The 24391-nt window shown below is 45.0% G+C and overlaps 1 protein-coding gene across 2 annotated transcripts in view; it reads left to right on the top strand.

The window, feature by feature from the left end:
- Positions 1-19174: 19174 nt before the first annotated feature.
- ITPR2 (inositol 1,4,5-trisphosphate receptor type 2) overlaps positions 19175-24391 on the top strand; it is a 271888-nt gene continuing 266671 nt past the window's right edge. For both annotated transcript variants that reach the window (XM_076343386.1, XM_076343377.1), the window contains exon 1: positions 19175-19370. In XM_076343386.1, coding sequence (XP_076199501.1) covers positions 19279-19370 — 92 coding nt within the window. In that variant the 5' untranslated portion in view covers positions 19175-19278. The remainder of the gene's footprint in view (positions 19371-24391) is intronic.

Here is a 24391-nt window from a genome sequence, read left to right as displayed (position 1 = left end):
ACAATAAGAATCAGCCCCAGACTATAAATTCTGTTGAACTTGGGGGGATGGGAGAAAACCAAAACAATTTAGTTTTATAAATGCCTCTTGCCTGAAACGAATTATGCATGAAATAATGCAAAAAGCCTTTAGCTGAGCTTAGCAACTGCTCTTATAAAAAGGCAGCAGCAGTCTTTGTGGGGCTGCATTTTCAAAGCCAGATCTCAACAGTAGGTTTCGATGCTCTGATGAGGCATCAGATAAACTAGCTAAGTTTTTCGGAAAAGTTCAAGTTCTTGCGGTCCTTCAGAGCTTCTGGAAACAAAACTATTTATTTAAAGACCTAGCTATGGATCTAGGAGCCTTACTTCAGGCTCTTATTTTTGCAAATATGAGTCTGGCTATTTGCTTTAATTTTTTTTCTTTCAGGCTGCTGTGCCTGGATGCTTTTATTTGCATACACAATGTTTGTTCCTGCAACAGTTGCCACTCTAAAAGTTGTCATGGTAACAGATTTCACTGTTGTTTCCTTTTGAAAGCAGGGTGAGAGTACCACCACGACCTCCTGGCTGGGTGCTGGAGCGGGAGCCAGGAGAGCTGGGTTTCAATCCTGCCTCGGCCGCTGGCGTTTGCCTTTGCCTGAGTGGCCCTTGGCAGGAACCAGCAAAGCCTTTCGGTGATTTTTTTTTTTTTGGGTGCCTGTTGTTGGGCAGCCACCCAGACCCCATCTAAGAATCTCCAGCATTGAAAACGTTTGCCTAAAGGACTCTTTCCACACCCATGGGCTTTCCTCACACCTTGCTGTCCACCCCTGGCCCGGACTCCCCTTGCCCACGTGCCGGATGGCCTCCAGACCTCCCTGCTTCCCCAAATTCCTTTGTAGCTCCTGCCTTTTACCTCTTGGTGTCTCCATTTCCCTTCTGACCCCTGGTCTGTCCTGTGGACTTCACCAGGACTGGCTGACTTTGTGGCTGTACCTCTGTTGATCTGTAATCAAGTACCAGGCCACTGGGCAAATGTTGACTTTTTTTCAGGACCAACTGTATGGAGAAAGGAGTCTGGGTAGGGTTCTTCTGTTGCTGAAACTCACGGATGTTTTCTTTGTTTATGTTGTTTCTACCTACTTACCTATTTCTCGAATATGCCTGGACATGCCAAAACAATGATGATCAGCTTGTGTTAAATAAATTAACTTCATACTTCTTGATATCATTGATCTTTAGCTCATCCACTGAAAGCACCTAAAAAGGGCGGTATTATTGGTCTGTCTGTTTGGTTTTGTTTGGATTTGTGGGGGTTTTTTGGTTTTTTTTAAAGGAGAAATCTTTTAAGCTCACCCTGCAGACCAGCAGCAGAGCAGGACTACGGGCAGGTCTCCTGAGCTCCCTCTGATCCCCTCCTCGATGGATCGGCCTCTTTCACTGCTCTGGCATTGGGTCAGTGAGAAGTTGAATTTGTGGGACTGGGCCACTGAAAAAAGCCTACGATACAAATAGTTTATCTCCAAACTCTGCTTCTGTGTGTCTGCCAAGTGATAATTGGGGGGGAAGAAAAACCCAACCCTCGTGATACCCATTTGGTACATGACTGACGGATTTATGATAGGACGCAGTTTCCTCCGTTTGTCTGGCAGCGAGCGGCAGGGCTGTGCGATTGTGTGTCTGCCTTCTTGCCGGCGAACGCTTCCAGCTGGATTCGGAGGACAGGAAATGATTTAGTGAAAGGCTTTTGGTGACAATTAACAGAATTCCTGCTGATAACTTTTTTTTTTGTCCTCTCCCTCAGAATATTTTAACAGCAAGCCCTAAGTCATTGCGGAGTGGCATTGGAGGTGGGTGGTTACAAATATTTGATGAGTGTGTCATGGAGCGGCTTTTATTTCTGTTGAAAGTATGATTTATTTTTTTAATCTACATCTCTTCAGTATTCTACTTTGTGATCAGAGCAACATAAAAATTTATTTTTCTTACCAGATGGTCATACCCTAAAAACCAGCCCAATTTGGCTTCAAGCAAAGGAGAGCTATTGTCAAAGTAACCTAAGGAAAGAGTAAGATTGTCCAAGAGACTCCCGGTAGGGAGGATCAGGGAAGCAGTTTATGCTTATGTCAGGGTGGTCCAACTGCATTGTGAAGTGCTCATTTTGCCAGGAACAGCGAGGGGCTGAAGTCCTGGGATCACAAGGTAGTGTCAACTTTGGAGCATATGTTTAAAAAAAAAAAAAATTCTGTAACGCATTTCTGTGTAAGGCATCTCTTTGGCAAAGAGGGAAAAGTAAATATTTATTTGCTGTCACATAGGATTGCCTGTGTCAAAGAAAGGAAGTTACTGGTGTTGGATGTACTCCCTCAGAAAACTTCGGAGAGTTGTCTTAGATACAGTGTCGGAAACCAAGTATCTTTCCTTAGAGCTTGGTGGTCTGTAGACCTAAGGTTTTGTTTCTCACCATGGGTGAAAAAAGAGAATCTGAAATCCTCGGTATTGGTTCTTCTCTTGGAAAAGGAGGAGGAAAACAGTTTTTTCGAAGAGCTGATACACATGGGAGTTAATCAGCTCTGTTTTCAGTAGATAAATTACAGTTCAGGAAATTAAATTATAAGTGAGATGGATATTTGTCCTTGGGAATTTGACACCTGTAAACAAAAAACTTTATTTTGAGAGCTTAAGGAGCTACTGTAGGCTTTGTGCTGGTTTTATGCTTGAAGACTTCTTTTCTCCGGCGATGTTTATTGCACGGTAGTCTCCAAACTGGGATTTACTAGGGCAGGGCAAAAAATAGTGGTTAGTGTTGTAAGATGGATCAGGTTTTTCTGCTGGATTGTTCATGTTGTCAGACTCTTGTAATGAAGTCCTATGTGGGAAAACAGCATTTCATTGTCTGTGCAGTTACCAGAGTACAGGCCAACCGCTTTTATCTGCTTTGGAGTCGGTTTGAATACTGACAGCTCAGATCTTTTGATCTGCCGTAGCCTGGCTGGTAGTTTTGCCTGTGCAGGAGCAAGCCCAGGAGCAGAGAATGGAGAGGGAAAACTCCAGTGGTCACATAGGATGGAAAATGGGCAAGTGATGAGACCATGGAAACTACACTGAGAAAGTGTAGGAAAAATGGACAGTCTCAAACATTGCAGTGGTACAGCAGAGGCTGTGGTCCTAGTCTGCACTTCTGTAACTTTTATCCTGAGACAACTTGGGCTTCAGCTAGAAAAAAGTGTTTTCTTTCTAAGTGTACAACGGTTTTAACAATACCAGCTACTTGTACCTGGGGAACAAAACGCCTTGTAAAATTAAGCTAGTTTTTGAACCTCAGAAATTATCTTGTAAAAATTCCTTTTGTGCTTTTACAGAAGTTCCTGTGCTTCCCTTCCCCCACCTGAGTATAGACAGATAAAGAAGGGTTGAAGTATTGCTGTTTTGCTAACTGCATTTTTGGTTTGAATGACAGTCTGATTAAAGTCTAGCTGTCTCCTTGATATGCGTTAGTTTCAGCCCCATTACAGCACCTTCCGTAAGAAAGTATGAGCGCAGCAGTTTTGCTGCTCTACCAACATACAGTAGAGCATAGGCATGTGAGAGACCAAGAAGAGCCTCCCCCCGTCGTGTCCAGGCATGGCAAATACAAGGACTGACCAGAACTGTAGCAGCTAAATTCAGAGGTGGGTGAGCTGATGGGACCAGCGGGCTGGAGTGGGCCAGGCATGTGCTGAGTAAGAAGCACCCCCTGTTTCCCCTTTCTCCTTACCCTTCAGCTCAGCTGGCAAGCTCCCAGACGTCCCCCAAGCAATCTTTAGATGGTTATTAAAACAAATGGTGGAGTTGCTTCTGTCGGGCCATCAGGATGTAAATCCTGAGCACTTCCACTAGGCCAAACTGCTGTTGGGCAGGTATCGGGGACTGTAAACGTGTGCCACCCCAACCCAAAACCAGGGGCTCCGTGATCACCTGGGGATAACTGGAGGTAGAACAGGTCTCCAAATGACCTGACCGTATGCAGCACAGCTAATCCAGGCACTGCTCAATGACTCCGAAAACTATGTGGCAGCTCACAGCTTTGAAGAGAACCTGCTGGCAAGTGAGGGAAGGACCCCTCCTTACCCAAGACAGAAACCTCAACCCCAGCATGGCAGAAACCAAATTCCTTTTGCAGTGCTGTCTTTCAAGAGCTGTGCTTGTTGAGGAGCCAGTCTGCAGCAGGGTAACCATCCTGTGCTTTGTTTCATCCCTCCTTTTTTTAAAAGAGGCTGATGATGTTGTGTCCTCCCTCTTGGCTCGGTGCAGCTGGAAGAAGGAGATGAGCTGGCAAAGCCAGCAGCTGCTTGAAGCACTCCAGACCTGTCTATGCACATCCTTGCTCGCAAATTCCTCGGGTTTCCAGAGCAGCTCAGCCAGAATGCTGAAAAAGCTTTCTTTTTAATCTCTTGATCTTTACTCTGTGTTTTTTTGCCAGCACAGGTAAAACAGAGGTGCACACTCCATCCTCTGCATGTACCAGTGTTTCTACCAAGGTAAACAAGAGAGAGTCTAGGTAATTACAGAGAACGATCTGAGTGAAACATCTTGTCTCTACAGCTGGTTCTTGTGACACAGGAGTAGGCAGGACCCAGCCAGGATATCAGCAGTGTTTCTCCTTAGTCAAACAACAAGAAATGAGAGATTCATTGGTCTTTGCTCCAGCTAAATTCCAACTCAAGCATGAAGGAAAGTTTTGTTTGACTGAGGTTTGCTGGGAGTGGTGGTGGGGATTGCTGTGCTTTCAGAGATCCATTTTGTATACACATCCTAAATTCATGAGGCATTTCTTCCCATGGCATATCTGAGGCTTCAGGTTTGGTTCGGGAGCTGGCAGGCCACAGTGCTTGGCATAACTTTATTTCTTACTTGTGGTGTTACAGGCAATGATGAGACACTCCACTGTTTGCTCAGGTCCAACCCTTGGAATAGGACACCACCTTCAACAAGCCCCAAAGAAGGCTCCTACTGTGGGAAGCATTTCTTATGCAGTTGAAAATCTGTGTGGGTCTTTTTTTAAGCAAGAAGACAACCCAGCTGCAAACCAACAGGATTACGTGATATTACGGAGAGCAGAATTTGGCATGCAGGTTACAAAGCAGTCTGAATCCCACTGCATGAAAACGTTCAACAATACTGCAGGGCCTGACTGTTTCCTCCCAGGCTTCAGCTGGGGCTGAGGACAAATCTCAAGGAGAATTCTGTCCCCTAGTAGCAATGAGACTCTCTATATGTATAGCGTGTGTTTTAATTTGGTTGGATTTTCTTTGGGTAAGTTAACATGATAGCTGGCTTTGCTCTGCAAGCTGCATGCCAAACTTTTTGTAGCTCGCTTTATAAACTTAGCCTTTATAAGCAAGTTAAATGGATTTAAGACCAGAATTGTTAAAACCAGTTAAAGTTTAGCTGTTTTCTTCAGTAGGGACAGGAATGCGAGAATGGTGGCACCAGCTCAGACTGGTGATTCACCCGACTCAGTATCCTCTCCCCCAGCAATGGCCAGAGGTAGATGCCTGAGGAGAAGCAAGAACAAGGTATGTATGCAGTGATGCTTCCTCCAGCCAATTCAGGAAATCCATGAGCTGGATAAGGTGTCTCTGTTTACAGCCGTTTTTGGTTGATTTCTGTGAACTTTCCCAGTCTCCTCGTGAACCTGTATAAACTTTTGGCAATGCACCACATCTTGGGGGAAGGAGCTCTGCAGATGCACCGCCTGTTGTGCAAAGGACCATGTGCCTTTGCTTTGTTCTGTGTGTGGCTCCGTTCTGCGGCTTCGCTCTGCACCTCTTAGTTGCATTAGCAGAGAGGGGCAAACATCAGTCCTTGGAAACACTCCGCGTGCCAGTCCTGATGTGGTAGACTATTGGAGAATGTTTGCGCACTTAGTGTTGTGTTGTTTGTTGTTGTGGGTTTTGGGCTTTTTGTTTGTGTTTTGTTTTTAATGGAAGCTGGTTTACCACTGTTGCCGTTCTCTGAACCTTTTAATCTTCTAATATATCATTTTTGAGCAGAGGGACAGAACTGTATCCCTGCGTGAGGTCTGGGCCAACCTTAGGTTTATGCAGTGGAATACAGCCACTGTCTGGTTTGCTCCTTATTTTTCTCCTAACAGGAGAAAAGTGTCAACCCTTAACAACCCCGGCACCACTTTGACTGTTACTGAGCATTGGGGCCGTACCGTTAGAGGATCTGGAAAGGACATTCCCCCTCTTCCAAGGGTTTAGCTGGCTGCAGTCCAGGGCAGCTCCCTGACAGGAGCAATTTGAGAGATGAGGTTTCTTCCAGCCTTCCGTCTCATCACCCCAGGGCAAATAAAAGCTGGAGGAGATTCCCGTTTCTAGACACCTCAGCCTGTAACTTTGGACGGGTCAGAGACAGACCGGCTTGTGGGAGCTGGGAAGGAGGGAGGGGGCTTCATTTTGAGGCAGTCCTTGGAACTGTTTTTCGAGAGGTTTCTTATGTATGTCTGCGTATGTAGGATTCTCATCTATTGAGTGGGTAGCACATAAATGTAATTGAGCATGGGGAATGCAATTATTTGGACCTTGTCAACATTAGGAATATTCACCAACTGGGGGTTAGAGATTTCTTTCTCTTCCTCTTTTTCCCATGTTTAAGGCCAGGTCTTTTTGGGTGGACTGGGCAGCAAATCTGAGGCAGAGGCTGGAAGCTGGCTCCTCAAATGCAGTGCCGAAGGTGGTCAGTGGAGTGGGAGACTTACTTACCACAGAGTGCTTTTAGAGGATGTGCAGTAGTTAGAAACAAATGTTTTTGAATGATCATCAATAAATGCTGCAAAGAAAGTGCCGCAAGCCAAATTATTTTCCACTCCGAGTCATATTTGCTTCACTGTTTTCCTGTCTCTAACCCAAGCCATGACTAGTAATGCCTCCCTCTCCCAAATAACTGTCACATAAATATAATTTTTAAGCTTGTTGAAGAGCAGTCACAGCTTGCCTATCCTGCCTGCCATCGCCTTCGTGCAGGTTTGGAGTTGTTGTCTTACCCCCAGTGCTCTTGGGAGGAAGCGCAGAGGCGAGTCCTTTGTGGATGTGGAAATGGTATTGCTCTGCAGGTCTAGTGGCGAGGAGCTGTGCTGCAGAGCTGGTGGGCTGGGATGCAAACACTGGTGGCCAGGAGTGCAATTGTCAGCAGTGGGTTTGTTGCATCTCACTGTGAAGGCCAAGCAACGAGGACTTAGGGGACATCACTCTGGTTCTGGCCTTGTCTGCCCCTTGGTTTCCATAGCTATGGAGTGAAAGTGGTCACGCACACAGATTTGGGAGGAAAAAAACCCCACAAGACACTTTCATATCAGTAAACACAAAATAATGTGGAAAAGGCTACAATTAAATTTACTCCTGTTTTGGAGACTGGGGGCCTTCAGGCATCACAACACCCCTCGGGGTGGTGATACTAAAAAATAAATTAGTAACCTCATTTTGCAGCAATTACTAGCTTTGGGGAATTTTAGTTCAAACCCTTCGCAGTGGTGTTACAATGCATAATTATATGACTTGAGGTGCAGTTAGATGCAAATCATCTGGGTATGCTATCTCTCCATTTAATCAGTGATTTGTTTGCTGTTTGGGTACAGAAAAGACTTTGTTTAAAAAAGTTGAATATATTTCTAGTAAGAGCATCAGTGGAAAATCATGAAATGTAGCTGATTTGATACTAGCCAGGAGCATCCGAGGACTCCCTGGTGTAGTTCATTTACTCTGAGCTTTATGCAATACAGTCAGCTAATTCCACACAGAATACAAACCATACGTGATTCCTCGTGTTCTCTGTTTATGGTCTTTCCCATTAATCTTTAACTTCATTAGAAACATGTAAGCTGGCTCCTTTATTTGCTGGGTGTTCCCCTTAATTTGATTCCTACTTTTCATTTTTGGGGATATCTCTTTGCTGTTAACGTTGTATGTTACTGATACACTGGTATTTTTCTGGAAATAAGCGTAAGAATTTTGTAGCAAGTTCATGGATTTTGGTCAGGGAACACAAATTATCCCCTTTGCCAACCAGTAAACTGATGCGTGATGATGTAAAGAAATTTGTCAGCAGATGAGGCTGTGTATGTGCATGCAAACGGGTGTCTGGGATAGACCAGTGGGCACCACACCCAGATGAGCAACCTGAATAAAAGCCCACTGAAAATGGTAAAAATTCTTCTGCGTTTCAGGGACTAAACAATATGTGCACTTGACCATCAGTTTTTCGTTATTCTTTCCTAGCCTTGACCTGAGGTCATCTGTAAAGGCTAAATTGCTGCCTGGTCTGTTTGCACGGTGTCCAGCACACTGGGGTCCTAATGACTGACGAGGGCTCCCAGGTCCTACAGCGCTATGAAGAATAAATGCCAGTTATTAGTTTGACATCAGAAGAAAAGCAACTGGTTTACTTTCTCTGCGCAGTAACCTATGAGTGCTTCTTACAGGGAGGGGAGGGATGTGCGTACCTGTCAGTACGCTGCAAACACCGCAGTTCTCAAAGTCCCGGCTGAGCCAACACGGCACCTCCCACATGAAGGAGGTCATTCTCTGCCATGTCTATGACAGCCTTTCAGTAAGGTTTGCCACCTTGTAATATAAACTCTCTGAACTTAAGCATCGAAAAGGTATCATACTTCCATGCTAGCTGTAAAAATAAAAATGAAAACTTGTAATGCAAAATAAACCATAGCAATCCCTGCACTCCTGTGGTTCTGCACCACGTATGTAACTTGTTGGGGGAATATTTACTGTGGAGGAACATCCTGTCCCTGACCTGTCATAGCCTGCTCCCTCTGGGCTGTCTGCCTCTCATTCTGCAGGGTTTCTGGGCATTTGTTTTGATGAATAGATACTGCAACTGGATGTGGATGATCTGTGGTAAGAACACTATTAATTTGAATTTGTCTGTAGAGGACTGCACCAGTCAGTCAAGTCTGCGTTCTCCCTTTCTATGGGATGAGTTTAAAACAAAACACCCACCCCCCCACCTCCATTGTATCCCTGGGATTTAAAGTACAAGATCCAGCTGATTTCCTAGTGCCGGGATTTTTCTGGTGGTTCGAGCACTAACTTGGGACTTGGAGACAACACCACTGCGCCTTGTCGCTGCCTTTGGAGACATCACGTAATGCTCTTTTCAATAGCGTTTGAGATTCAGATAGGAACCTCTCAGACTTTTCAAAGGTAGATAGGCAAGTTAAGCACCGGTGTCTCATTGTTCTCTGCGAGTGCTTCAACAGCTCAGCTGGTTCACAAAATAAATAAATCTTCCTAAATGCCTGCTTCTCGGTGGCTAAATTCATAAATATCTTCTCGGATATCTCAGTTCTTCCATTCCTCACCTGTGCTGTACCCTACTTGGGTAATACTTTGCTTTCTCACATGGAGGTTGTCAAGATATGTTCATTAATACGGCGCTTACGTACTGTGGGAACGGGAGATAAACCAGTTTTTCAGATGAGATAGCCAAGAGGAAACTTTTATCTATCAAAATATACTGACAGATTCTTGCTGCTGCGGGAGGGCTTCTTTTCTCCACTGCTTCCAAAATCCTCTGTGCTCCCTGATGTTTGGAGGTAGTGTGCATGAGCTGGGGCTGAAAAGGCGAAACAAAGGACATCAGGAAGCAGGAGCAGACAGACATTACCTATCCCTGCCAAGGAAGGATGGAGTGGCCTTGCAGCTGTTGAAGAGATTGAAAACAGGAGGTAACAAGGGTAGTGGGTAGGAAGAGGTGAGTGAGGATTAAATGGAAGCTTTGGGGCGCAGCTGTGCTGCAGATCAGTAGTGGCTTGGCAGCACGTACTGGGGAGAGGGGGTTTCATCACAGTCTCTGTTGGCATACTGCAGAAATGTTGGTTTACTTTTGCTTTTTTGTGTATTGTATTACTGTAGCAGAAATGACACCAAGGATGAACCACATCGTCTGCCACCTTCACAGTCTTGGAGAGTTGTTCAGCAGTATCTTCACCCTGCTCCATTCTGCTGCATCCGTGGAAGCAGTTGCCTGTTCCCCTTTGCTTTATCAGATAGCTGCCAGACGGCCCCAGCTGGCAGAGGTGCAGTTCAGGGGATTTCTAGAGGCTTTGGTTGCCACGGGAAGTATGTTTTTCTCCTAGATGTCAGCAAATTGTACTGTGATGAGAAAGTTGATAGAAATCAACATTTTTTTTCCTTTCGGGACTTCTTTTTGCTTTTATGCTCTCATTTTCTCATTGAAATGTTACATCCCTAGTAAATCTGTGGGTGAATCTCTATCCAGCCTGTGTCCTGATACGATGCAGTCCCGCTCTGTGTGTATCTTGTGAGCACGTTCTTAGCACTTGCAGCTATTGAATAACAAGTATGCGACAAGCATGACGTGGCCTCTGTATATTTATGTCCCTGCCACTGAAAAGATAGCAGTTCCCACAGGTGGAGCCACGGTTGTGAAACAGAGGTGCTAATTGTGCTGATGTCAGATAGCAGGCTTGACTTTTATGTTTCCCATCTGTTTTCAACCAGCAATTTAATGTTCCTGCAGTGCACTGAGGAGATAATGCCAAGTGTGGTGCTAAATGTATCTATATGCATTTTAAAATTTTGTTCTTACTAGATAATTCCAAGTTTCTTTGCCTGAGACATGGTAACAACAGACATTTCTTCTGTGCCTTTTAAACCAAACATACTTCACTAGTAGAATAACTTATCTGCTGCTAACTTTTCCTTTTTCAGAATGATAAAATGGAAACGATGGGTAATGATTCTGCTTTTTTTAATGCACTCTTTTGTGGTTGCCTACAGATTAGTTAAAATCTAATTTCCTAAACATGTCCATATTTCTAAGTAAGTTCAGCTACTACTAAGATGCAAAGCATCTTGCAAGACCAACTGAGAAATAGGAGGTTATTTCACTGATTTAGTTTTTGCATGGCATTGAAACAGGGATTTCTTTAAGTATGCACACCACTTATCTATTTAAATATTATGATGTTAGAGGATATGAAATTGCTTGTCTCAGCCTTCCAGGATTCAGCTGTGTTATGCTAACTTTTGAAGTATTTAAGGAAGACACCCAAATGAGGAACATATTTAAAGAAAAACAAAACAAACCCAAACAACCCTCCCCCCCTCCAACTCCTCAGGGACAAGGCATGAACTTAACGCAGACTTTTTTGGTATCATCTGTTTCGTGACTCACGACTTACACCATTAGTACAATGTCAAATATTGACGCGTGGGGGGGGGGACAGAGGTAAATGCATGAGGCATTCCTAAATGAAAAAGCAGTTCAGGCATTTCCATGTGATTAGTATGAGGCTTTTTTTTTTAAAGTTCCAGGTAAATTTAGTAGTTCAGGATTCAACATGCTTTTAGACAAGATTTTTCCTTCAATCCACTGCATTCTGGACCGGTAGGAAGAGAGAAAATCCAATCTGGGGATCCAAATGTGCAGTAGTGTTTTGATGACGTCCATAATTCCATATTCATTTAAAAAACCCCAAACTCTTTCTAATTAATCCATTCTTACTTAAGCTCTTATTTCCTGGGCACAACTGGGCTGAGATGACAGAAATCCATTGAGAACATCTCCTATACAGGGCACTTCCTTCATCTAGGTATGAAATCAGTTTGAAATATTGGTGGCGTGAACCTCAAATCTTGGTCCATCCATATCTGGCCTCAAAGACGTTTTCTGCCTACTTGGAATCCCAGCCCCATCATTTGATTGTGCTAATTAAATCATTCCATAATGTCCTGGAAAGTAATCCGCATTTGGGACAGGTAAAAGTAGAAGCAGCTTTGGGAGGATCCAACCCAGATGCAGCAGTGCTGATCAGAGATGAGGGCATGGTGGGCTGAGACTGTCAAAGAGGGTTTCTTGTACCTCCCTATCAAATAATGCTCTAGACACAGTAATCAATAGAAAAAATAAATCCTTCCTGATCTCTAGTTTTTCCTTCCCAACGTATTCTGAGAAACATCAGGTATTTGGTGTTGTGCTTTTAGAGAGGAGTGAGTGAGAGGCGTTTCTTCTTTAACTGGGTTTTAATGCCTCCAGACCTCCCTAAACGACTTCTCTGGAAATGCAGTGCCAACTACCCAAAGCCTGTTGACTTGCGTTCACCTTCCTCACGTGTTGTTTTCAGTCAGTTTTACCCATCTGAAAGCTAGGATAGGCCTAAGGCGAAGACCTGTGGCCCCTGCTGTCGCGAGGAAAGACTGGGTCTCCTGAGAAAAGCTGCTTTTCCTGCCGCCTCCTTGCCCGAACCCGGCTGCACCCTCGGAGGTGCGCTCACCAGCAGGTATTCTCGCAGACCAGAAAGGGCCGCGCGCTTCACCCCGAAGTCAGAAATGCTACTGCGGCCTAGGAAGGATGGGCCTAGTGACAGCTGCTTGAGCAAAACTAACCACAATTTTCTTTCCCCTCTGGTAATTTTGAACATGGTCAGCAACAACAACAACAACAACAACAACAACAAAAGCTGGCACAGCCCTTTTTTTTTTTTTTTGTCTAAAGAGTAACATGGCCAGTATGCTAGTGAAAGGAGACATTTCCTGCAAAAAAGCAGTATTTAATTTTGAAAAAGCTTTTCAATAAGAAAAAAAATTTGTTGATCAGAAAAAACGTCAAAGGCACAAGGCTTTTTAAGCAGTCCTAAAGTGCAAAGCTTCCACAGGTTTGAAACATCTTTCCTGATGCTCTTGCATGATAAAATTAAGAAAGGTAGGGAGGTATTCCTCAGGTACGCTTTTCAAGCCCCATGACTGCAATTAAATAGCAGCTATACTGCAATTACAGAGATTTTTCACTTTTTTTAATACGTTAGCTGTATTCTTTAGGAATATTAACTGTTGCCATTTTATCCAGCTTGCAAATATAACTGCATTTTTAGGCTTCTTCCTAGAGCTGTTGTTTTTCTTAGACTTTGTTGTGGAAATTTTTGCAAAACGTTTGTAATTTCTTTTTTCTTACTCCAAAATTAAGATACTGAGTTTCAGTGAGATACATCAGTCAAAATGTTCATTGTTGCTTGTATGATTTCATATATAATTATTTTAAAGAACTGCTGTATATTAACTCTGCTGTATCCACACTGTAGCCACTGCCACAGGGTCAGCTGGTCATACGGTATTAATGGCAGGACTCAAAACACAATTGCTTTGTAATTACAGTCACTGTACTCCACAGGTCCGCCGATTCTTCTGTTGCGTAGGTCATGGTTAGGAGCGGGCTAGGACTGAAGAAGAGGCTGGGGTTTTTTTCATTTCCTTCTATGAAGATGATTCACTTTTTTCTCCCCTGCATTTTCAGGTTTGAACCTTCTGAAGTCTCATGACAGCCAGCAAAAGAGAAAATTCAAACGAGGTATGTCTCTCTCTTTATTTTGTAGGGAAAGGCTTCATTTTTAGGCAGCCAAGCAGAAAAGAAACCCCAGGAGACGCTGCCCGATTAGCAAGTCTGCGGGGGCTGGCAGTGAGTTCTGCAAGGTTGAAAGCAAACTTGGTGTAACCGTTGGCACTTGTTCCATGTAGGAATAGTAAGTTCATTTTTGTGCGCTTCCTGATGCTTGGTCTGTGGTTGCGAGCTGATAGAAGGCAACGCTTCAACTTCCTGAATCCTCTAAATAAAGCATCCTTTCTATATAGATGTTTTCAAAGAAAGGCACATTGTACTTTCTGCTTTGGTCGAGTTTTCGTATTTGGCTCTTTGAATGAACAACTTCGGTCATTAAACAGTTGGAAACTTATTTCAAAAGGCTTGAATGTATCGTGAGGAAAAATATCTTCACTTGAATGGCTTGGAGCTGCTCGCAGAAGTTTGTTTATATAGCTGCTGTATTGTGCCACAGTTTGAAGGGCGTCCAGGCTTCCTCTTTAATCTAAACTCCTTTTACTTAAATAATTAATTCACAAATAACTTCAGTTTTCATTATTTCTAAGTTTGTTTCTTTCAAGAGATTATTCTAGCAAACCAGTGATTATTTAAATACTTGAATTAATACATATATTAGCTCTTCTAAATTCGGATGTAGCCAGATGTCAGCCAGTCCCCGTCCACGCGTGCACGCCATAATGTGAACGAGCATGCCTGGGTGGGGAGGATGCGAAGCTCGTACCCGTGCCCTAGTGAAACCCCCAAAAGGTCACTTGTGAGAGCTGTTCATTTTCAGGGCCACCTCTAATGTTGAGAAAAATGTGTTTCCCTCCAGTAGAAAGTCCTTTACAAAACTAGGTGTAAAAAAACCTAAAAACTTAGCTAGAATTTCCTGTTCCTACTAAGCCGGGTTGAATAAAGTGTGTAGGCCAGCACTGAATGCTCCATATTCTGGTTTTCTCATTCTCAATCAAATAATGATGCTTATTTTGCATTATTCACTACGCTCCTGTTTTATGACGTTACTAAATCACATTTATCTGTCAGGCCTCTTTTTCCCCAGGGTATTCTGTTTTTTCTTTTTAACCAGATGCTTAATATTTTGTATGGCACCAATACCAACATATTATTTAAAACAACATCAATAAAGAGTTAACTCCCACAATGAGAACAAAGGCAAAAATGAGTCCCCACAGCTATCTATCTATCAAGAAATCACGTAGTACTCTGACATTTTCTATAGGCAAAATAAAACAAAGCACTACCAGCAATAGATCAATTCTTGTGTGCGGGTATTGTCAAAATAAGCTGTTCTGGCACTCTCTGATCCAACTTGTAGGCCAGGTAATGCCGTCTTTTATACATCTGAGTGTTTTGAAATGCCACTGTGCTCAAGGAAGGGCTAGACTGTCTCAAATATTAATATCCACAAGGTAATGGGTGTCTCCAGCTTGTGTGGGAAACTTCATTAGGTGCCTTTAAAAGCCAGGCCTTCCTCAAGTAAGCTGTTAATTGTGCGTTGCTTGAGATCGGTGTATTAAAAATATTCCAGGTACAGATGGGCTTTAGAATCAGAGTTGGATTTTAAATATCAAAATGTCTGGAACGGTCTGATCTTTATTCTTTTATTTTTTTCTTCCCCGTTAGAAAGATGAGAAACAAACCCAAGGCTTTGGGTCCAAACTTTCATATACTTGCATGCTAAAGCTCTGGGGTGTCTGCCTGGGTTTTGGCCTGGTCCCATCTATATCTATTGTATTAAAACAGTTAAAGGCTTTCTTCTCTTCCCCCGTTTCCCCTGCAGCTGGAAAGCGCTATCCTCTGCTTTCATGAAAACAAACATCAATGCTGCCTGTTGTATAAGCCTCTAATTGGTCCAGTTTGCTTTCACTGAAGTGGCCTATATATCTGTAACTTCATACAAGAGGTGTCTTTCCAATCAGACAATTTTCAAATCCATAAAAGCTTCCACTTCTGTCAGGAGCCTCCCCTGTTTAGACAAGATGAGCAGGAAATTCAGGCATCTTCCTAGGACGTGAGGGGTGGAAAAGGAGCAAGAATTACGATGACGTCGGCCTATTTACCTGGTGAGTTTTTTGAGTCTGAGGTCATTCTAATATTGTGTATTTTCACATCTAAAATGGATGCCCAGTGCTGCAATGGGGTGTTTCTATTGACCTCTCTGTGGATAAACTATTTCTCTTCTATGACCCAGCACCAGAATGAACATCAAAATCTAGGACGTAGAGATCATGGTAAAATTTCCCTGTATTAAAATACTGCCAAATACTTTTATAGAGAGATCTAATTTTAGAATACTACTGCAAACATCACTAGAAATATTTTCTTCTCTGAAAATAAGTAATAGACTAGAAGTGAAAGTTGAGTAAGAAAGACTTCTTCACTTTTACAACGTACAGAGTAATATGTGCACTGGGGCAGTCTGTCAGCGCTAGCTGATGATTTCTGCATCTGTGGTCCTGTTTCACGGCAAAGCCTGTACTCCTAGCTTTGGAACAAAAGATTACCAGAGATAACTGATGGAAAACCTATTCCAGTTATTGACTAAGCAGCCTCACCTTCACCCTGCAGCTAATTGCAAGGTTAAAAGCTGTAGTAAAAATATCCATATTTATCAACCAATTTGGTTTATTTCTGCTCCAGATAAATGAAGCAATATTCCATTACCATCCCTGACCGTGCTTTATTTTTTTCTATGTAGGCTTGTTATGACAAAATCGCTTTCATTTTAATTAAATTTTTTCCTGATACTATCTTCATAAAACTAGCACTCAGAGAGGCACAATCATTATTTGTAATAGAAGAGGGTTAATGCTTGTTAAAAATGCTAGAGGAGCATTCGTCACTACTTAAGTTTTCTGTCTGCAAGGAGAGGATCAGCAAGGGTTCCTCAGATCTGCTTTTCCAGGGAGATCTTTAAGACCTGGTCTACAAAAGCGACTAAGTGCTTGCTTATTTTCAGCATACAAATAATCTGGTAACTTCAGTGAGATTGTTGGACTGTTTCAACGAGACAGGTTTAAAATGGAGCGTTTGCTTAAATACTTGACTGCCTTTGGGATTACTTTTTTCACAAAAACGCTGATTTCATACGACTCATTTCTAGTTAATAGCCATCACTGCTCGGAACTGGATTGAGATTTCCAGTGCATTTCGATATGTATCACTAGAGAGCTATGAGGTGGTAACAACTTTCGGCTGCTGGCGCACTCCAGCCTGAGCCAAGATGAACAAGCCTAGAAATGAAGGAGAATGCAGCCTGTGCCTTGATTTCCTTGGCGGGGAAAGAGGCAAAGACGACTGCAAGTGTAGGACTCCTATCAGTTCGAGCTTTGCCACAGCAAGCAAATGCTAAACATTTTCTAAAGAGACATATTAACCTCCTTGTAATGCCAAAACACACGGGCCCCTTTCAGTTGCCCACACGCAGGCAGAGCTGTCAAGGGCATAGCAATCCTGCTTCCCGGCTGACAACCTACAGGGATGTCTCGGGTATCAAAGGGACACTTCAAACTGCCCTGGTGACCTATGTTTAGGCAACAGAGTTGAACCTTCCTGGCTGTGAATGGTCCCAAATGGGGATTTGCTCCCAGGCATACGAAGGACAGGCAGACTTGCTGCTCAGCCAAGTTCTGAAGTCCATCCTCAGGAAAACTCCCACTGATCTAAGGTACGCCAGGATTTAATTTACTGCTGGGAAATGTGAAACCTCCCTGGCTAAAGTATCTTAATTAGGCCATTAAAGCCTGGTATAAAATGGCTGAGATAAACAGGGTCAGGAGGGCAAAGGATATTGTCAATGCATTGTAAAGCCTTTGCTGCTCAGCCCGGGGTTCAAACCATCCAGAACCACGTTTTCATGAAATAAAACACCTGAGCCCTCTGTGTGGTGGCTCCTGGAGGGACCCTGGGTCAATGCTTTTCGCTTTGTCGGCACCTGGGCAGGGAGCCTTAGCTTCTCTCCCCCTTCGGTGCCTTGTGATGCTCTGACTTTCAGTTTCTAATTCTGGTATGTTTTAATTTAGTCCAGCTTTGGGATTTAATATGTGTGTTTCGGGCAGTTTGAAACACCTCATCTTTGGTTTTCCTGTGCAGGGCCTGGTTCCAGAACAAGGGCTCTGGCACCTGTTCTCTTCGTATTTCTTTTCCAGAAATGTTTTAACAATTGTGGTTACTCCAGGAGACTGAATTGAAAGAATTTGGTAAAGTGTCACATCTAGGGCCTGCATCTGTACGCGTACATAAGCAGAATGCAAGTGCAGGTCTTTGGTGGCGTCTTTGTATCCTGGTGGGTACAAAAAAAAAGAAACAAATCTAAAATATTCACCATAAAAGAGCAAAAGAGGGAACTCTAGAATGGCATAACAGTTTTATCTGTACATCTAGATGGTAAAACTTTTTTTTACTTTGAAGACTCAGCATTTTTGATGTCAAGAACTTATGCTCGGAAGAAGTGAGATAAGGCTGGAAGCTGTAGATGTGGGGAATTAAATGCAAGCGTGAAACCCTCAGCTTATTACTCACTTCCAGCAGTCTGCACATTCCTGCAACCAGCTTTATATTCTTATCGTTTGAGAGTTAGTATTTGATCAGGCTGTTAGACCTGGGTGAGTTGTTGGTTTTTTGTGGTTTTTTTTTTTTTCTTTTTAAATCCAAACAATCTTTTGGAAGAATACACTGGGTAACCAGTACTACTGCTGAGTTTGCCTGTAATTTGAAGAGTTTTCTCAGGGAGGTAAAATATAGCTGAAAAATCAGAAAAAGTAGAAATACTTTGACTCTGAAAACCGTTGGTGGAAATTACATTTTTGTTTAAAGAATGCACCGTGTTTTTAAGAATAAGAATCCCACGCTGGCCATAGCCTTTCCTTTGAACTAAACACTTTTATCCACCGACGGACGTGCCGTTTCACGGGCTGGTACCTGGTCTTGGGCAGTGAACCGAAGCAGCGTGGATTTGCCCAGCCCCATGTGAGCCCCTTTGGCCACCCAGGTGCAGGGTGCAGCTTGCCCGGGACCCTCTTCCAGTGTGCTGGGGGGGAGCGCTGGCAGCCCCCCACTCTGGTGAGGGCAGGGAGGCTGCGGTGTCCCCTCTTTCCTCGGCAGAAAAGCCTTCCAGAGTGGTCTCTAGTTTGAGGGTGTTTTTTTGTTAAATTGGTGGCGATTTTCTTATGGAAATACGTGCTCTGGGAATTCCTGCGCAGGCTCGCAGCACGGTTAGCTTCTGATTTAAAAAAAAATAAGGGATTTGTGGTTTCTAAAGTTTGCAAACCATAAACTAGAGGGTGACACGGGCTGGTGATTAAACTAAGCGCAGCGCGACTGCGACCTCTTGGCAGAGGAGGCGGCAATGGGGAAGGGACGCCATCCCGCCCGGCGCTCCGGCTTTTCCGCGCCCCTGCCCCGCTGCCTCCCTCGGGTTACAGCCCCAAGGGGCCGCCTCCAACCCCGCGCCCGAGGGCGGCAGGTTACCCCCGGCCCGCGGGGAATTACTGAGGAGTTTTTTTTTGGGGGGCGTGGGTGTCTCTGGAGCACCTCTCCCGGCGGGCGGGTGAGCAAAGGCGGCCAGACCCGTAGCCCGAGGCACGGCCCCGCTTCGGGGGTTACGACCCCTGCCCGGGGGTGGCAGCGGCTGCGGCGGGGCGGGGCGGTCCCGGGAGGCGGAGGCGGGCGCAGGAGGCGGCGCGGCGGGCCGGGCCGGGCCGGGCCGTGGCGGTCCGCGGAGGGCAGCGGCGCCGCGCTCATGTCAGCCCGCGCCTGCCGCCGCGCAGCGCCGCAGGGGCCGCGCTGAGCGCCCGCCCTCGCCCCGCCGCCGTCGCCGCCGCGTCTCGTCGGCCTCCCCCCGGATCGGTTTTATTTTATTTTTATATTTTTTTTTTTGAAGGGGAGGAGCGCGAAATCTGACTAAAAATGAGCCAAAATGTCTGAGAAAATGTCCAGCTTTCTGTACATCGGGGACATCGTGTCCCTGTACGCGGAGGGCTCTGTCAACGGGTTCATCAGCACGCTGGGGTGAGTGAGGGGCCGGGGGGCGGGGCGGTGGCTGCCGTGCCGTGGTGCCGTGCCGTGCCGTGGTGCCGTGCCGTGCCGTGGTGCCGTGCCGTGGTGCCGTGCCGTGCCGTGCCCGCTGCGGGGTGGCGACCGGCGGGCAGCGCCGGCTGCAGCACAGGAAGCGGCCGGCAGCGCGCGCTGCCGCCGCGGCCTCGGCGGCGGAGAGGGGAAAGTAGGAAGTGATGAGCGGGGGAGAAGGGAGGAATGAGAGAAGTTCTCGCACAGGCCCGGGGCGGCGGGGCCCGGACGGCGGCGGTACCGGCGGGGCGGGCGGGCGGCGGTGCCCGGCGGCGGCGGCGGCTCCGCATGGGGCTGGCCTCGCTCCCCGCTCGGCTCCTCCGGGCCAGCCCAAACCGGAATACACGGCGTCTGCCAGAACCCGCTCTGTAGAAGTAGCCCCGTGCTGTACCCAAATGCGTTAACACAGTCATTAATTACAGCTAAATTCTTTTTTCTTTTTTTTTTTTTTGGGGGGGGGGGGGGGTGGAGCTACTTTATTGCACGCCTGAGAATTTTTGACAAAGACGTGAAGGACAAAGACTTTGCTTTTTTGCTCATCGTCATAATCAGCTCGTTAAATGTGCATCCTTTTACTTCTGGTTTGTGTTTGCCCGAAGCCTTATCTGCGGTTGTTAATGATCGGATATTTGTAATCAGGTATTTTAATTTCATCCGGATGCTTTTTCCGTGAGCTCTTCTTTCTCTGTGCAGGATGAACAGATGTAGTTGAGCTGTGGCTACTCTGCTGAACTACTCCTGCTTGCTTGAGGTTTTTATTAACCTTGACCACTTTAAATCACCTTTGTGGAATCCAGGACAGAAAACCACAACGAATGGTGATAGGAATACATTGGAATCTTTATTTAAACCGTCACGTAGTTTGGTGGTAGCGACGTGTCCCGAGGGTGCAGTGGTTCCCTCTGATGTTGGTAGGAGAGCTGCAGTAGTTTCAGTGACTTCGTGGCACGTCCAAAGTAAGCATGTCCTTAAACCTTTCTCAATGGAAACATCTCCGGCGCTGCATGAATTGTAGTGATCCAATTGACAAGGCAGCTCAAACTCTAGTTAAATATCAGTGTCGTTTGCTGGTTAAACGTTAGCGGTACCTTTGGAATAACAGTTAAACTTGCTAGGGCTGATCCGCTGCTAATTAACGTGTGCCTGGGTATCACTCCTGCACGTTGTATTAGGCTCCCTGTGTCCTAAGGTCTCTTCAATGGGCGAAGTAAGAGCAGTATTAAAATGCAAACAATGAATGTCTAAGTTACTTGGTGTGGTACTGTTAATGGAAAAGAGCTAGTGTTCAAGGTCCTTTATATTTTTTTTTCTTATTATTACTTCCTATCCTTGCTGTTCACTCATTTCATCTGTTGACAAGTGTTTTTCCATGGTTTGTTCCTCTATTTGTTAATTTTGCACCTTCTTTATCCATGACTCTCTAGTTTGTCTCACATCTCCTTTTCTTTCGCTGACTCTTGTAATTTTAAATCCTGTCTGAAAACGTTTGCTTTCTGCAACTGTTAATCATTAATCACTGAATATTGTTTCTTATTCTTGTAAGCCCAGCATTTCTTTTTTGTTGGCATAATTTGTTGTTGTTTGGTTTTGTTGTTCTGTCTCATTGCTGCGTTCTGTTATCTGGGGGAAGCTAAATTTGCCGTACTTTTACTTTTCGTTACGTTGAGACATGTTCCTCATTTCTGAGAACACCTGCTTGTCTACAGTCGTAGACGTTTCTGCTGTGGCTGGTGCTTGCACAACTGCGTGTCACTTGAATGCGTGTTGGCATTCCCGTGTCGCAGTCTTCGGACTGCTGATCCTCCCCTCATCCCTTGGAGTTAGGGCAGGACATTTACCCCCAGTGTTATAGACGAGAAGCCAAGATCAAAGCTTGCCTAAGGCACATGGGAGCTCTTTACCAGAAGAAATAATTGAACTCAAGCCAACACCCTAACAGACTACCCAGGCTCTCTTTTAGCCAGCTGACCCAGCTCAAGAAAACTACCGGGGATGAGACAAGACTCCTGCGTGCGCCTCTCCTTCAGCGGCAGGCCAGAATGCTGACGTAGCTCTGTTAGCTTTTCAATGCGGCTTTTTAGTGCCCTGCTCCCTGGCATGGTAAAGGCAGCCACAGAGCCAGGAGGCTGGAGTTGAGGAGCTGAAGGCCTTGAAGGAAATGTGAAGTCACCAGTGGAAAACCTCCCATGTCTACTAAATGGGAATGCTGACCCCTCTGCTGGTGGTACAAGAGCTTGGACTGAAATTTAAAGTTGCGATGCCAAGTCACGTTACCTGTGCCAGCTATTGCAATTACTGCCTTTGGACCAGTTACAGCAACACAAGAGGCAGAAAAAACAACTGTACGTTCAGGGAAGAAGTTTGCCCAGCTGCATGTTTGGTGTGCAACCATTGCTGAACTCCTGCATCTCCTGCATTCCTGCAGGTCCTCTGTTTGCAAACATCTGAAAAGAGGTGGCCTCGTCTTCCAGAGGTGCCTCTTGTTGGTGAGGACGAAGTGGGGTAGGAGCGGGAATGATTGCTTGCTCGCTTCATTTGACTGATACAGGTCCTTGTTTTATTGCTCTTGCCTGTATTGCTCAGTGTGCCGTTTTGAAAGGTGCTGGGCAAACTAACTTGTCGCTTACCCTATTGAGTCCATCGGGTAGTCTCATGCAGTTGCAAGAACTTGAAATCCAGCTCAGCCCTAGTGACTGCGGCAGGGAGAGAGTCCTGTTTATTTTAAGCTGTCAAAGGCTAATTGTTTCTTAAACAAAGCATGAGTGAGGCCATTCTATAAATAAGATAAAAAAAGTGCACAGCACACCTCTCCAAGCGGGGGAGGTCTGTCACGTCAGCGGACCTTACTCCTTGAAGAGTTGAACCAGCTCAACAGATTAGTTTCGAGGGAGATTTCTAAGCAAAGGCTGTTTCATGCGTTTTAGAGTATTTTTTTGCTCACTTGCTAGTGCAGAAATTTTCACGTGCTCGGTTTCCCCAGGAAACTAAGCCGAGAGAAAGATGCAGCTGAGCTATTCAGATCAAGTGTAGGGTCAGGTTAATACCTACTATAACCCAAGCATGGAAATCATCCTCTCGTGCAGTTTAGGAGGTCCTAACCTCCTTGTTTAGGAGAGGGGGGATCCGTGCCTCTTGGCCCTGTGTCCAGGTGAGCGTGCTGAGTGGTGCTAGGTGAAGGCAGGAGTGCCTTTCCACACCTCCCTCTACAAAAAGGGTTTGAGAATTGCTGGAACAAGGAGATTCTGTAAATGGGACCCAAAAGGTTGGGGCACTTCTTTGAGCTGGGAGAAACCTGTGCTCCTGTCCTTGTCTCTGAACTGTTTCTTTACTATAAACAGCTGTTGGATGTGAGTGTGAGGGCTCTGCTTTCAGATTTGATTCCTCTTAGTCAGAAGAGGAAACTGAACCTCTCTTCCGCATCTGGGGTTAGCGCTGTAGCGTGGGATGGGGGCAGGGGCAGGGAAGTCAGGCAGTGCTGCTCCGAATTCTTCCTCCTGTATCCATAGTTTAAAAGAGAGCGTTTGTGCTCAGTTTTTGGAAGAGGTATAACCACCTGTCTCCAGGAGGATGTTCCAGGCTGTGGATCCCAAGTGGAGAGGGGCACCTCTGGGTAATGGTACAGGAGAGGGTTTAGGGCTCAGCGTTCTCCATTGGCTACTGCAGGTCTCTGGATACTTGAGGTACCAAGAGTCCAAGCAATCCCCTGCTCTTTTTTATGCTTGGCTTTGGGCCTGTTCGGGGTTTGGATGCTGCTCCGAGGTGCTGATGGTGTGTAATCTGGCTTTTCCAATCTCAAGGCTCTCTGAGCTTCCTCCCTGCTTCCTTTTTAAAAAAGGAGAATGCTTTTGAATGTATGAACTGATAGTCTTGCAATTTAGTACAGAAAAGGAAATGTTTGGGAAAAGGCATTTACATCCATGGGTAGCTTTCTGCCATTTCAAGATATATTTGGTACTGGATTATTGAACTGTGCTAGTAACGTGGGTTTTTTTCCCCATTTTTGAGCTTTTAGTGTGTTTTAGCTTCTGCACAGTTGGAGGCTTTATGTCCCACAGGAGGTATGTGGCAGAGCTAGGCAATGAATCCAGGTATCTTAAGTTGTCCCAGACCAGTGTCTGAACCTTGAGACCGCCTTCCCCAGTATTTTGGCTGTAAATGTTGGCAATGATGCACGCTGGGAATTAGAGCTGCTATTAATCACCTATCGGTACAATGGGGGGGAAAAAAGTCTTCTTGATTGGAGAGGCGGAAAAAAAGTAACGACAATGGCCAGCATCAGCTGTTGGAAAGTTTGATGATGGGCCTGTTAGTCACCATCGGTAGCTGGATTCCTGTCTCACCTCCTTAAACGCGCTTCTGTGCCACCGCAGCAAGAAACCTCATGGAACATGATTAATGGAGCATGCAGCAGGAGCTGCCTGCTAGGTAATATATGGCCGTGGATGACGAGGGGTGCCGAGACTTATTTCTAATCAGCAGCAAAAAGTGCGTTGTAGAGTATTTGGACTCGTTTTTTTCGAGTTTAATGTTGATTTTTCTTGAACAACTTCTCTTAGTTTGTGGAAGCGCTTGCTAGAACTTACTTATTTGAAATGAGTATCACAGTTTTATGCAGGCTCCTTCACTGGGTTTTTGTGCATTAGTTGTCTTATTGAAGTTGGACTTCACACACAGATTGAGTCAGTCATACTTTGTGAAGAGACAAGATTAAGTAGAAAGTGCTTATGGAACAGCGTAAATCAAAATATTCCAAATACAACGAAGGCTAAAATGTGTCATCTTGGTGGCCTCAGGAATGGTGCTAAGAGAAAAGATGTAGTGACTGATGATGCTTACGACACACCAATGTAGTATTTTCATCAGTGCACTTTTTTTTTTTCTTCACTCTTCTCTCCTACTGTCCGAAAATGTAAGCTATGGATAAGGAACAGAATATACGTCCTTCAATTAATAGCAAATTTTTC

This window comes from Aptenodytes patagonicus, chromosome 1 (genome assembly GCF_965638725.1).
Source record: "Aptenodytes patagonicus chromosome 1, bAptPat1.pri.cur, whole genome shotgun sequence".
NCBI classification, from domain to species: Eukaryota; Metazoa; Chordata; class Aves; order Sphenisciformes; family Spheniscidae; genus Aptenodytes; species Aptenodytes patagonicus.
This window is presented reverse-complemented; position numbering and strand designations above follow the sequence as displayed.